Source organism: Salvelinus sp. IW2-2015, unplaced genomic scaffold (assembly GCF_002910315.2).
Source record: "Salvelinus sp. IW2-2015 unplaced genomic scaffold, ASM291031v2 Un_scaffold3034, whole genome shotgun sequence".
NCBI classification, from domain to species: domain Eukaryota; kingdom Metazoa; phylum Chordata; class Actinopteri; order Salmoniformes; family Salmonidae; genus Salvelinus; species Salvelinus sp. IW2-2015.
In genome coordinates this window covers 10,448-24,816 of record NW_019944326.1, presented here as the reverse complement: position 1 = coordinate 24,816, position 14,369 = coordinate 10,448, and the positions used below count along the sequence as shown (strand labels likewise).

Sequence of the window (14,369 nt, the reverse complement as noted above, 5' to 3'; positions counted from 1 at the left end):
CTTCCTTTCAGTGTTCCCCTTAAAGTTGTTACCGCGCGGTGGTGTCCCCTCCCGTCTTCATAACTGACACTAGAATTTGCAGCGACAACCACTAAAGCAATCCGATAAGACATTGATTTCACCACTCGCCTCCAATGACCAGGACGCGGGGCAAATTTGTCAGCAAGAGACCCTGTCTGGGGATGTCAGTGGTAATGCAATGGGGCTTACCCCCGCCGGCAGACACCATGTCGTATCTCTCTCTCTCTCTGTTTGTTTCCTAACCCGGCCATGTGTGTGTGATTGTGGGTATACACTCAATCTGACTGCTGAAAGAGGGAAGCAAGGGGCCTCTTCCAGACCAGATTGGGACAGCAAGCTTTATACTATTGGATGTTAATTTGGATATTGAGTTTCATTAAATTCTAAATGTAATCCACCCTGAACTATGATTATGTCAGTTGTGGCTCGGTTGCTTGAAGACCCGATCAAATCAGCCCCCTCAGTTGTAACTTTACCTGTTTTTCAAGAAGTAACCCTTGCACTCTTTGTGTCTCTCTCTCTCTCTCGCTCGCTCTCTGTCTCTCTCTGTGTCTCTCTCTCTCTGTCGCTCGCTCGCTCGCTCTCTGTCTCTCTCTCTATCTCTCTGTGTCTCTCTCTCGCTCGCTCTCTGTTTCTCTCTGTCTCTCTCTCTGTCGCTCTCTGTTTTTCTGTCTCACTCTGTCTCTCTCTCTGTCTTTCTCTCTCTGTCTCTTCTCGCTCTGTTCTCTCGCTCTGTCTCTCTCGCTCTGTCTCTCTCTCGCTCTCTTGCTCTGTTTCTCTCTCGCTCTCTTGCTCTGTTTCTTTCTCTCTCTGTCTCTGTGTCTGTCTCTCTGTTTCTGTCTCTGTGTCTCTCTCTCTCTCTTTCTCCATCATGTAGGGTAACGGGGGATGGCACGGTGCACCTACTCCTCCTCAGTGACGTCCCCAAACGAAGGGCCAGGCAGTGTGCACTCTGATACCTCAAACTGACACCTCACTGATCGTCTCTTTTCCACCTAATATGCTACCGTGCCTCGACCAATGTGACTGAACCAAACAGAGGCCAAACAGAACCAATCACCTCCCTCGACTGAGTCAACCCTCCCCCTCCACTCCAGACAATGTCGGCCATTTTGTAAAATCCATCCAATAACCTTCACAGTCAAGACTGATATGATTGGATACAGCTTTTAGCAACATTTTCTGAATATATATATATTAACTGACAGACTGACGAGAGTTGGGGTTCAGAATGGGAAGTCTAGAGAAGCTAACAGTAGATTTATTCAAGTAAAAACTGAAGACGTGCATCTCTCTAACCCTTCAGATTACTTTTTTGACACTTTTTACTTTTTTTGGCAACTAAGACTGAAGGCAACATACATGTGGTCCAATGGATTTTCTTCTGCCAGTGTCACTATACAACTGTTGTGGCGACAGCGGAATCATTTGAAGTTGCAGGTGTGCAACTGACGAAAGGTTTGCTTGCTGCGATGCTTCAATGGGACTTAGGATTTCTGCACCTCTAGTGGACTCGCTGTTTTCTGATACTAACATCCCCGGATTTAACATGTTTTGGGGATTGACACGATGAAGGACATTTAAACGGCACCTTTTTTTTGTCACGCTCTTATTCTCAACATGAGTCCTCTTGCTGAACATGAATTTCTAAACCTTTTATTGGAGACTGTGCATTCAGTTCGAATGGATATATTCAGTCATTTGATAGTATTCACTCCAATGCTGTCTCAAAAATTCATATTTGTATGATCATGTGTTACCATATCTTACAAATGACATTTACTAATAGTAATACCATTGGAGGAGTTCCCGAGGAATTGTGTGTCAAAACAGAGCTGTAATGATTTACCTCATGAAAATGACGACGTCACCATTTCAAACGGATTTTTAGTAACTTAGAGTACTACCTCTTCTTAACCTAGCATTACTAACATCTGACTATTCTAATCCCAATTTTACTTTTGTTTTACATGTCTTGTAATAGCTCTTGTACTTTTGATCTTGTTGGGGGGGGGGGGAAATTGCTGCATTATTGCAACTTTACTAAATGCCAGATTAACGCTTAGCAGTAGTGTTTAGTTAAGAACAAAAGGTACATTTGAGCCATTCACCAAACTAGGAGGCCGCTACGGTACTAGCTTCCAAAGAGCTAGTCATGTGATCTGTCATTTTATGGTCGTGTATTAATTGAACAGGGTCCAGAAATGTCAGTGGTGGAATTTACTAGAAGCCTGTATGGATGTGAAAGGTGACGTACCCCCCCACCCCCATTTCCACTTGTGGGAATCAGGCTGTGGGGGTACAAAGAAACATGTACTGTCATACACACCTCCAAGCCAGTATTCCAACAAGGGGAAATAAGCACCTTTTTTTTTTAACATGTAAGAAACATGTATGGTCATCACCAAACAGTGAAACTGTTGTAAATACCGAAGAACATTTTGAATGTTGCTGATTTTGTTACTTATCCTCTTAAATATATGAATGAAAAGACGTAGAGGTCTCAGTTCCCAGACCTGTGTATTTCAGACTCTGTTTCACAGCTACGTTTTTTTTTTCTTGCTTCACTTCTTCTAACGGCTCGGAACACTTCTTAACGGCTCGGAACACTTCTTCTAACGGCTTCGGAACACTTCTTCTAAAGGGCTCGGAACACTTCTTCTAACGGCTCGGAACACTTCTTTCTAACGGCTTCGGAAACACTTCTTCTAACGGCTCGGAACACTTCTTCTAACGGCTCGGAACACTTCTTCTAACGGCTCGAACACTTCTTCTAAGGCTTGGAACACTTCTTCTAAAGGCTCGGAACACTTCTTCTAACGGCTCGGAACACTTCTTCTAAAGGGCTGGGCTCGGAACACTTCTTCTAACGGCTCGGAACACTTCTTCTAACGGCTTGGAAAAAGTCCCACAAGGTCATTTGAAGGTTTGTGATGGAATGTTCTCCAACCGGTGCCTCTGTCTAGTACTGTATGGCTTTTTGTGTTGTTCTTGCACAATTGTGGAATGACTTACTGTTGGATCAAATCAATAGTGTAGAATATTGGTTCAATGAGTTGGAAGGAGAAGTGTTTAGCCACCGCTTTACCTTGAGAAGAAAGTACAGCGACTCAAAAYCATTTACCTTGAGGAGATAATTCGGTGTGCTGAAGAGAAAGTACAGCGACTCAAAAACATTAAAGCAAAAGTTTATTTTTTTGTGTTTGAAACTACACAAACTAGCACAGAGGACTCGTTTGGGGTCAGAATCCTCCACGGTGTGCGGTTACAAATGAAACATATTTAATACATTAGGACCACTGCCACAAATATTATTATTWTTTTTTTTTTATCAGGACTTCATTCAGTTTCAAAATGGCGTGATACAAAAMAAAAAGAAGTGAAGCAAGAAAAAAAAACGTAGCTGTGAAACAGAGTCTGAAATACACAGGTCTGGGAACTGAGACCTCTACGTCTTTTCATTCATATATTTAAGAGGATAAGTAACAAAATCAGCAACATTCAAAATGTTCTTCGGTATTTACAACAGTTTCACTGTTTGGTGATGACCATACATGTTTCTTACATGTTAAAAAAAAAAGGTGGCTTATTTCCCCTTGTGGGAATACTGGCTGTGAGGTGTGTATGACAGTACATGTTTCTTTGTACCCCCACAGCCTGTATTCCCACAAGTGGAAATGGGGGTGGGGGGGGGGTACGTCACCTTTCACATCCATACAGGCTTCTAGTAAATTCCACCACTGACATTTCTGGACCCTGTTCAATTAATACACGACCATAAAATGACAGATCACATGACTAGCTCTTTGGGAAGCTAGTACCGTAGCGGCCTCCTAGTTTGGTTGAATGGCTCAAATGTACCTTTTGTTCTTAACTAAACACTACTGCTAAGCGTTAATCTGGCATTTAGTAAAGTTGCAATAATGCAGCAATAATGCAGCAATCCCCCCCCCAACAAGATCAAAAGTACAAGAGCTAATTACAAGACATGTAAAACAAAAGTAAAATTGGGATTTAGAATAGTCAGATGTTAGTAATGCTAGGTTAAGAAGAGGTAGTACTCTAAGTTACTAAAAATCCGTTTGAAATGGTGACGTCGTCATTTTCATGAGGTAAATCATTACAGCTCTGTTTTGACACACAATTCCTCGGGAACTCCTCCAATGGTATTACTATTAGTAAATGTCATTTGTAAGATATGGTAACACATGATCATACAAATATGAATTTTTGAGACAGCATTGGAGTGAATACTATCAAATGACTGAATATATCCATTCGAACTGAATGCACAGTCTCCAATAAAAGGTTTAGAYATTCATGTTCAGCAAGAGGACTCATGTTGAGAATAAGAGCATGACAAAAAAAAGGTGCCGTTTAAATGTCCTTCATCGTGTCAATCCCCAAAACATGTTAAATCCGGGGATGTTAGTATCAGAAATACAGCGAGTCCACTAGAGGTGCAGAAATCCTAAGTCCCATTGAAGCATCGCAGCAAGCAAACCTTTCGTCAGTTGCACACCTGCAACTTCAAATGATTCCGCTGTCGCCACAACAGTTGTATAGTGACACTGGCAGAAGAAAATCCATTGGACCACATGTATGTTGCCTTCAGTCTTAGTTGGCCAAAAAAAGTAAAAAGTGTCAAAAAGGAAGATCTGAAGGGTTGAGAGAGATGCACGGTCTTCAGTTTTTACTTGAATAAATCTACTGTTAGCTTCTCTAGACTTCCCATTCTGAACCCCAACTCGTCAGTCTGTCAGTTAATATATATTTATATTCAGAAAATGTTGCTAAAAGCTGTATCCAATCATATCAGTCTTGACTGTGAAGGTTATTGGATGGGATTTTACAAAATGGCCGACATTGTCTGGAGTGGAGGGGGGAGGGGTTAGACTCAGTCGAGGGAGGTGATTGGTTCTGTTTGGCCTCTGTTTGGTTCAGTCACATTGGTCGAGGGCACGGTAGCATATTAGGTGGAAAAGAGACGATCAGTGAGGTGGTCAGTTTGAGGTATCAGAGTGCACACTGCCTGGCCCTTCGTTTGGGGACGTCACTGAGGAGGGAGTAGGTGCACCGTGCCATCCCCCGTTACCCTACATGATGGAGAAAGAGAGAGAGAGAGACACAGAGACAGAAACAGAGAGACAGACACAGAGACAGAGAGAGAAAGAAACAGAGCAAGAGAGCGAGAGAGAAACAGAGCAAGAGAGCGAGAGAGAGACAGAGCGAGAGAGACAGAGCGAGAGAGACAGAGCGAGAGAGACAGAGAGAGAAAGACAGAGAGAGAGACAGAGTGAGACAGAAACAGAGAGCGACAGAGAGAGAGGCAGAGAGAGATAGAGAGAGAGACAGAGAGCGAGCGAGAGAGAGACACAGAGAGATAGAGAGAGAGACAGAGAGCGAGCGAGAGAGAGACACAGAGAGATAGAGAGAGAGACAGAGAGCGAGCGAGCGAGAGACAGAGAGAGAGAGACACAGAGAGAGACAGAGAGCGAGCGAGAGAGAGAGAGAGACACAAAGAGATAGAGTGCAAGGGTTACTTCTTGAAAAACAGGTAAAGTTACAACTGAGGGGGCTGATTTGATCGGGTCTTCAAGCAACCGAGCCACAACTGACATAATCATAGTTCAGGGTGGATTACATTTAGAATTTAATGAAACTCAATATCCAAATTAACATCCAATAGTATAAAGCTTGCTGTCCCAATCTGGTCTGGAAGAGGCCCCTTGCTTCCCTCTTTCAGCAGTCAGATTGAGTGTATACCCACAATCACACACACATGGCCGGGTTAGGAAACAAACAGAGAGAGAGAGATACGACATGGTGTCTGCCGGCGGGGGTAAGCCCCATTGCATTACCACTGACATCCCCAGACAGGGTCTCTTGCTGACAAATTTGCCCCGCGTCCTGGTCATTGGAGGCGAGTGGTGAAATCAATGTCTTATCGGATTGCTTTAGTGGTTGTCGCTGCAAATTCTAGTGTCAGTTATGAAGACGGGAGGGGACACCACCGCGGGTAACAACTTTAAGGGGAAACACTGAAAGGAAGTGACGGGAGGAGGATTTTCCTTATCGTCGAGTCAGGAATGGGTTAGAATAGGGTTTTGGCCTAGCATTTGATTTAAAWWWWWTTWAATAAAAATCACAGATTTAAACATTGTCCTTGCATAAATTAGAAAAAGTTAACATGTTTTCAATATATTGAAAATAATATAGAAATATATAGTACATAAAAAATATATTTAGCATGATCAACATGTATATATATTGTACTATATCTGTATAACACATAGTGGGTTTTGTTTAGCATCATCACTTTGTCTTGACAGAGCAGCTGACCCTGGCTGTCGTTAGACATACCATTCATATCCAGTCTGCTGTRCTCTTCCCTGTCCAATCCATCCTGATGACTTCCCCTAGCTTGCTCTAAACAACGTAGCATGGCTGTGAGTTATGTGATACAGCCAAACACAACCCGCCATGCTTCCCTCACTTCCCCTGTGATGGACTGAGAGCCATGACCTAAATAAGGAATTGTGAGTGCGAGGGCAGGGGGGGGGAGAGTGTGCAAAACGCTACACTTTGAAGCTGCTCGAGGTTGGCACATCGCCTCCACTGCCTGGAGCAAGAAAGGGTACTCCGGAAAACCAAAAAACGACACCTTGATGTGGGAGTGCTCCTAACGACGCGGCTTTGTGTTTTTTCACACGTTTGTGTGTTTTGTTGCTGTGTCAGTTTTGATCATGTCCAATAGAAGAACACATTTCAGGCTGAAGTAGTGGTACTCTTTGAGAGCTGTATTTGATTGTTCTTCCACCAAAATACATAATGAACATACCAGCCATGTACGTATGTATTTTATGAGGCCAAAACATTACCCAACAAAAAACAACACTACAACAGAAAAAAACCTGTTCTAATCTTGAGAAGCCGCATAAGACATTGAGTCTGTCTCCATTTTTACAAGACGGACACGTTGTAATTGAGAAAACCAGTCTGCTTCCCCTTTCATTTTTACAAGACGGACACGTTGTAATGGAGAAGACCAGCCTGCTTCCCCTTTCATTTTTACAAGACGGACACGTTGTAATGGAGAAAACCAGTCTGCTTCCCATTTCATTTTTACAAGACGGACACGTTGTAATGGAGAAAACCAGCCTGCTTCCCCTTTCATTTTTACAAGACGGACACGTTGTAATGGAGAAAACCAGTCTGCTTCCCCTTTCATTTTTACAAGAACGGACAACGTTGTAATGGAGAAAAACCAGTCCGCTTCCCCTTTCATTTTTACAAGACGGACACGTTGTAATGGAGAAAACCAGTCTGCTTCCCCTTTCATTTTTACAAGACGGACACGTTGGTAATGGAGAAAACCAGTCCGCTTCCCCTTTCATTTTTACAAAGACGGACACGTTGTATGGAGAAAACCAGTCCGCTTCCCCTTTCATTTTTACAAAGACGGACACGTTGTAATGGGAGAAAACCAGTCTGCTTCCCTTTCATTTTTACAAGACGGACACGTTGTAATGGAGAAAACCAGTCCGCTTCCCCTTTCATTTTACAAGACGGACACGTTGTAATGGAGAAAACCAGTCGCTTCCCCTTTCATTTTTACAAGACGGACACGTTGTAATGGAGAAAACCAGTCCTGCTTCCCCATTTTCATTTTAGCAAGACGGACACGTTTGTAATGGAGAAAACCAGCCTGCTTCCCTTTCATTTTTTTTACAAGCCGGACACGTTGTAATGGAGAAAACCAGCTCCTGCTTCCCTTTCATTTTTACAGAGCGGACACGTTTGTAATGGAGAAAACCAGTTCTGCTTCCCCTTTCATTTTTTACAAGACGGACACGTTGTTAATGGAGAAAACCAGTCTGGCTTCGCCCTTTCATTTTAACAAGACGGACACGTTGTAATGGAAGAAAAACCAGTCCTGCTTCCCTTCATTTTTACAAGACCGGACAGTTGTAATGGAGAAAACGCAGTCCTCTGCTTCCCCTTTCATTTTTTACAAGACATGGACACGTTGTAATGGAGAAAACCAGTCTGCTTCCCCTTTCATTTTTACAAGACGGACACGTTGTAATGGAGAAAACCAGTCTGCTTCCCCTTTCATTGCTAGAGAGCAGACAGCAAATGCAAATATTTCTCTGTGTCGGGGTTGAGCGAAAGGAAGCGTCAGTACGCCTCTCTCTCTCTCTCTCTCTCTCCGTCGCGGCGGCTCATCCCGCACCAATAAAAGTATCTTTACCACGGTAGCTCAGATTGTCTGGTGTAGTATGAAGAAGGGTCTTATCAGAGCTCATCAGGAAAGACCATAGTCGCATCTGTACAAGGCTGCAGGCAATTCCAGTTTCATATTTCATTACCGTGATAAGAAGATGGACTGCAAATTCGCTCTCAGAAGCATTTCAAAGTAGTTAAATGAAAACACAGATACGCCAGTAAAAAGCCCCCTTTCATATGGCTACGGGGGTYTTATAAAATGCATTTCATAAATGGAATGAAGCACGCTCGCTTCTTCTCATTTAAATGGCCGGGGTGTGGATGTGAGTGTTAATATGAAGCCATACATTTATCTTTGTCATCACATGGGCCGTCCTTAATCTCGCCTGTCGTATATTTGCTGTTTGATCACACTGGCGGCTCACTGAAAAGGGTTTGGGAGCCCTGGCAAACAGAGATTACCCCTGGGTCTTATTTTACAATCCTGCCCCCCGATCACCCCACCCTCAACTAACTGCATTCAAATATAGAGGAAGGGTGGCGGAGGGAGACGACGGCTGCAACATACAACTCTAGAAATACTATTTGGGTCCTAGGATTTTCTAACCCTGGGTGAATGGGGTTTTAAAATGAAAATGATTTTAGGAGTCATTATCACCAATGTCGTCGTCACCATCATTGCGACGATGTGACATATTTGTGGACATTTGTTGTCATGATCATGATTACTGTACACTTACATTTAGACTGTGAGGACTGTACACTTACATTTAGACTGTGAGGACTGTACACTTACATTTAGACTGTGAGGACTGTACATGGGATGCCGGAGCCCGTCATTGTATCCGACCGTCTGACATGATAGCATGGCGTTGGTACTCCCCTGGAGAGAAGAGAGAGAGAGAGAGAGGGGAGGAGAGAGGAGAGAGAGAGAGAGGGGGAAAGAGAGAGAGAGAGAGAGGGGGGGGGAGAAGACGAGAGAGAGGAAGGGAGAGGATAGAGAGAGAAAGAGTGGGGGGGGAGAGAGAGGGAGAGGGAGAGGAGAGAGAGAGAGGAGAGAGAGAGGAAGGGAGGGTAGAGAGGGAGGGAGAGAGATAGAAACGGAAGTGGGAGAGGAGAGAGAGTGGAGAGGGTAAGGGAGCAGAACGACAGGAGAGAGAAAAAGGAAGAGACTAAGACAACACGCTGACGAAATGTCAATGCCTGCTCACCCTTCCACTCCATCATTTTGAAGAAGAAACAATACAAATGACAACAACAAAAGAACAAACATGAAAGAACAGAACTGGGATGAAACAAGTGTTCAAATAGGAAGGACCTTGTAATGTTTTGTCGGCAATTTGGCCTTTTTTCTCTCAAAAATAATTTCTATCAATGTGACGAAGCAAAACACGGGACGGCAACAGATATAGAACAGACCGAGACATGGGAGGACAGTATTAGAACAGCACAAGTGGGACAGTAAAAACAGAACAGACATGGGACAGATAAAGAACAGAACAGACATGGCGACAGTAAAGTAAAGAACAGAACCATGGGACAGTAAAGAACAGAACAGACATGGACAGTAAATAAAGAACAGACATTGGGACAGTAAATTAAAGAACAAGACATGGGACAGTAAATAAAGAACAGACATGGGACAGTAAATTAAAGAAACAAGACATGGGAACAGTAAATTAAAGAACAAGACATGGGACAGTAAAGTAAAGAACAAGACATGGGACAGTAAAGACAGACATGGGACAGTAAAGACAGACATGGGACAGCTATAGAACAACATGGGACAGTAAAAGAACATACATCGGACAGTAAAAGAACAGACATGAGGACAGTAAGACAGACATGGGACAGTATAGAAAACAGACATGGGACAGTAAAGTAAAGAACAAACATGGACAGAATAAAGAACATAGACATGAGGACAGTAAGAACAAGACATGGGACAGTATAGAACAGGAACATGGACAGTAAAGTAAAGAACAGACATGGACAAGTATAGAACAGACACTGGGACAGTAAAAGAACAGGACATGACAGAAAGTAAAGAACAGACATGGGACAGTATAGAACAGACATGGGACAGTAAAGTAAAAAACAGACATGGAACAGTAATTAGAAACAGACAATGGGACAGTTAAAGAACAGACATGGGACAGTAAAGTACAGAACATGGGACAGTATAATCAGAACAAATGGACAGATAAAGTAAAAGAACAGACATGGACAGAACAGTAAAGAACAGACATGGGACAGTAAAGAAAGAAACAGACATGGAGACAGTAAAGATACAAGAACATGGACATGGGACAGTAAAGTAAAGAACAGACATGGACAGTAAGTAAAGAACAGACATGGGCCAGTAAAGAAACAGACATGGGACAGTAAAGTAAAAGAACAAGACATGCAGGACAGTAAAGTAAAGAACAGACATGGGACAGTAAGTAAAGAACAGACATGGGACAGTAAAGTAAAGAACAGACATGGGACAGTAATAGAACAGACATGGGACAGTAAAGTAAAGAACAGACATGGGACAGTTAAAGTAAAGAACAGACATGGGACAGTAAAGTAAAGAAACAGACATGGCTGACAGACATATAAGAAACAGACATGGGACAGTAAAGTAAAGAACAGACATGGGACAGTATAGAACAGACATGGGACAGTAAAGAAACAGACATGGGACAGTAAAGTAAAGAACAGACATGGGACAGTATAAGAACAGACATGGACAGTAAAGTAAAGAACAGACAGACATGGGGACACAGTAAAGAACAGACATGGCGACAGTAAAGTAAAGAACAGACATGGGACAGTAAAGTAACAGAACAAAACATGGGACAGTAAAGTAAAGAACAGACATGGGACAGTAAAGTTAAAAGAGAACAACTGGGACAGTATAGAACAAGACATGGGACAGTTAAAGAACAGACATGGGACAGTAAGTAAAACAGACATGGACAGTATAGAAACAGACATGGAGACAGTAAAAGTAACAGAAACAGACATGGACAGTAAAGTAAAGAACAGACATGGGACAGTAAAGTAAAGAACAGACATGGGACAGTAAAGTAAAGAACAGACATGGGACAGTACAGTAAAGAACACGACATGGGACAGTAAAGTAAAGAAAACAGACATGGCGACAGTAAAGAACAGACATGGGACAGTAAAGTAAAGAACAAGACATGGGACAGTATAGAACAGACATGGGAACAGTAAAGAACAGACATGGGACAGTAAAGTTAAAAGAACAGACATGGGACAGTAATAGAACAGACATGGGAAAAACCCAGTTAAAAAAAACAGGGAAACATGGGAAGTAAAGTAAAGAACAGACATGGCGACAGTATAGAACAGGACATGTGGACAGTAAAGACACAGACCATGGGACAGTAAAGTAAAGAACAGACATGGGACAGTATAGAAACAGACATGCGCAGACATGGCATAAAGTAAGAACAGCATTGGTGACAGCTTATATTAACAGACATGGGACAGTAAAGTAAAGAACAGACATGGGARAGTATAGAACAGGTATGGGACAGTAAAGAACAGACATGGGACAGGTAAGTAAAGAAAGTGGGGAATCCCAGCCCAAGAGCTCAAGTCAAAGCCAGACACTCTACCTTCTAAAATAACAGAACCTGTAATCTACTGTCATATAGAAATATGTCAAAAGGTCTATAATATCTAAAGCCATATTTCTTACACCTGACGAATACCTTCTAAGATAATAAATAATCAAGCTACATAACCAACAGTATAGTGTCCTGCTGTACCCAGACTGCACATTACCAGTCCACTACCAATGTATTGCTACGGTTTTGAGTTGAAGCCCAATCTCATTTAAACTCAAAATCATTCCATGAATTCAACGAAAACCTCAGAMAAAGTAAAGGCCAAATTGTCTCCATTATTCCAATTCATGGAATGATTCCATTTTTTATTTTATTTAAAGAAAAGGGTATTGACCCCAAACCTAGAACAGTCAATAGTATGTGACCCTTAAGTAAGCCTTGAACCCTGACCTCTCTTCCTGACCTCTCACCCTGACCTACCTGTGACTGCACATTATCTCCGACTTGAGCCCCCTGGTAAGAGGCCCCATTCAGACTCTGCATGTTCATGAACATGTCCCCAGAGTTAGGGAGGCTAAAAGAGGCAGAGGAACCTGGAGAGGAGAGATGGAAGTAGCTGAATAGAAGAACACATACAGGTCTAGGATCAGCTTCCTCTCACCCAATCCTAATCTTAACCATTAGTGGGGGGAAATGCTAAACTGACCCCAAGATATGAGTCTAGGGGCAACTTCACACTACGTTACACTCACTGATCCATACATCCGAACAACTCAACTATCCAAAAACGAGGGAAGAGAAGATGAAAACAGAGAAAGTAAGGACCGAGGGAAGAGAGATGAAAACAGAGAGAGTAAAGACCGAGGGAAGAGAGATGAAAACAGAGAGAGTAAGGACCGAGGGAAGAGAGATGAAAAAGAGAGAGTAAGGACCGAGGAAGAGAGATGAAAACAGAGAGAGTAAAGACCGAGGAAGAGAGATGAAACAGAGAGAGTAAGGACCGAGGAAGAGAGATGAAAACAGAGAGAGTAAGGACCGAGGGAAGGGGGATGAAGGTCTAGATACTGTATGTCAAAGAACCATCAAAGCAACCTAAACAGGAACTAGTGTACTCATATCTTAAATGAAGCACCTAAACAGGACTAGCGTACTCAATCTTAAATGAAGCCACTAACAGGACTAGTGTACTCAATTTAATGAGCCACCTAAACAGGAACTAGCGTACTCATATCTTAAATGAAGCCACCTAAACAGGACTAGTGTACTCATATCCTAATGAGCAACCTAAACAGGAACTAGTGTACTCATATCTAAATGAAGCAACCTAAAAGGAACTAGCGTACTCATATCCTAAATGGAACCTAAACAGGAACTAGCATACTCATATCCTAAATTAAGCAACCTAAACAGGAACTTGTGTACTCATATCCTAAATGAAGCAACTAAACCGGAACTAGCGTACTCATATCTTAAATGAAGCCACCTAAACAGGAACTAGTGTACTCATATCCTAAATGAAGCAACCTAAACAGGAACTAGTGTACTCATATCCTAAATGAAGCAACCTAAACAGGAACTAGCGTACTCATATCCTAAATAAGCAACCTAACAGGAACTTGCGTACTCATATCCTAAATGAAGCAAGCTAAACAGGAATAGCGTGCTCATATCCTAAATGAAGCAACCTAAACGGAACTAGCATACTCATATCCTAAATTAAGCAACCTAAACAGGAATTGTGTACTCATATCCTAAATGAAGCAACCTAAACAGGAACTAGTGTACTCATATCCTAAATGAAGCAACCTAACAGGAACTAGTGTACTCATATCCTAAATGAAGCAACCTAAACAGGAACTAGTGTACTCATATCCTAAATGAAACAAATTGAATTCAGGTTGAGGTGGTGGAGAGGGAGACAAGCTTCCACTATGGTAGGGGTGTGAGAATGACCGATGGAAGGAGTAGTTCTAGTGGGTGAATGACCACAACACATAAAGGTTTCCTAAAGAGAATCAGTACCGCTGTGAAATGTTGGTTAAAAGGGAGTTTTTGCTCTCAGCAGAGTCCAGTTGAAATTCCTCATTTCTCATCTGGAAGCCTGGTAAAAGAAAATGGAAGGACTTGAAAACCTCCCATCATGCACTTGTGACTTATTAACCCCTGAGTCTCATTGCCTACAGCAATTGTATTGGAATTGTAAGCACTGCTATAGAACATTGAATGAAGATGAAAATGGATAGTTTGATTTGATTTGACGTCAGAGCGTGAACATTTTAATAATCGTTGTGTTGATTTTTTATGACTCAATATTTAATTGCATTTGCAATTTTAACAACAATTCCAGATGTCCCTCCTCCCTCCCTCCCGCCCACCACCCACCAACTACCCTAGCAACCACACACCCACTACCCTAGCAACCACCCACCCACTACCCTCGCAACCACACACCAACACCTAGCAACCACACATCACTACCCCTAGCAACCACACACCCCTACACCCAGCAACCACACACCACTACACCCATGCAAA

At 42.5% G+C, this 14,369-nt stretch overlaps 1 protein-coding gene across 1 annotated transcript in view; it reads right to left on the bottom strand.

Annotated features, from left to right (window-relative positions):
- Window positions 1-3,197: 3,197 nt before the first annotated feature.
- Window positions 3,198-14,369, bottom strand: part of LOC112075214 (pre-B-cell leukemia transcription factor 3) — a 19,024-nt gene continuing 7,852 nt past the window's right edge. Inside the window, exons 2-5 of the mRNA XM_070440815.1 lie at window positions 13,857-13,935; window positions 12,315-12,450; window positions 9,047-9,133; window positions 3,198-5,117 (exon numbers count right to left, since the gene is read on the bottom strand). Of these exons, the coding sequence (XP_070296916.1) occupies window positions 5,025-5,117; window positions 9,047-9,133; window positions 12,315-12,450; window positions 13,857-13,935 (395 nt within the window). The 3' untranslated portion in view covers window positions 3,198-5,024. The remainder of the gene's footprint in view (window positions 5,118-9,046; window positions 9,134-12,314; window positions 12,451-13,856; window positions 13,936-14,369) is intronic.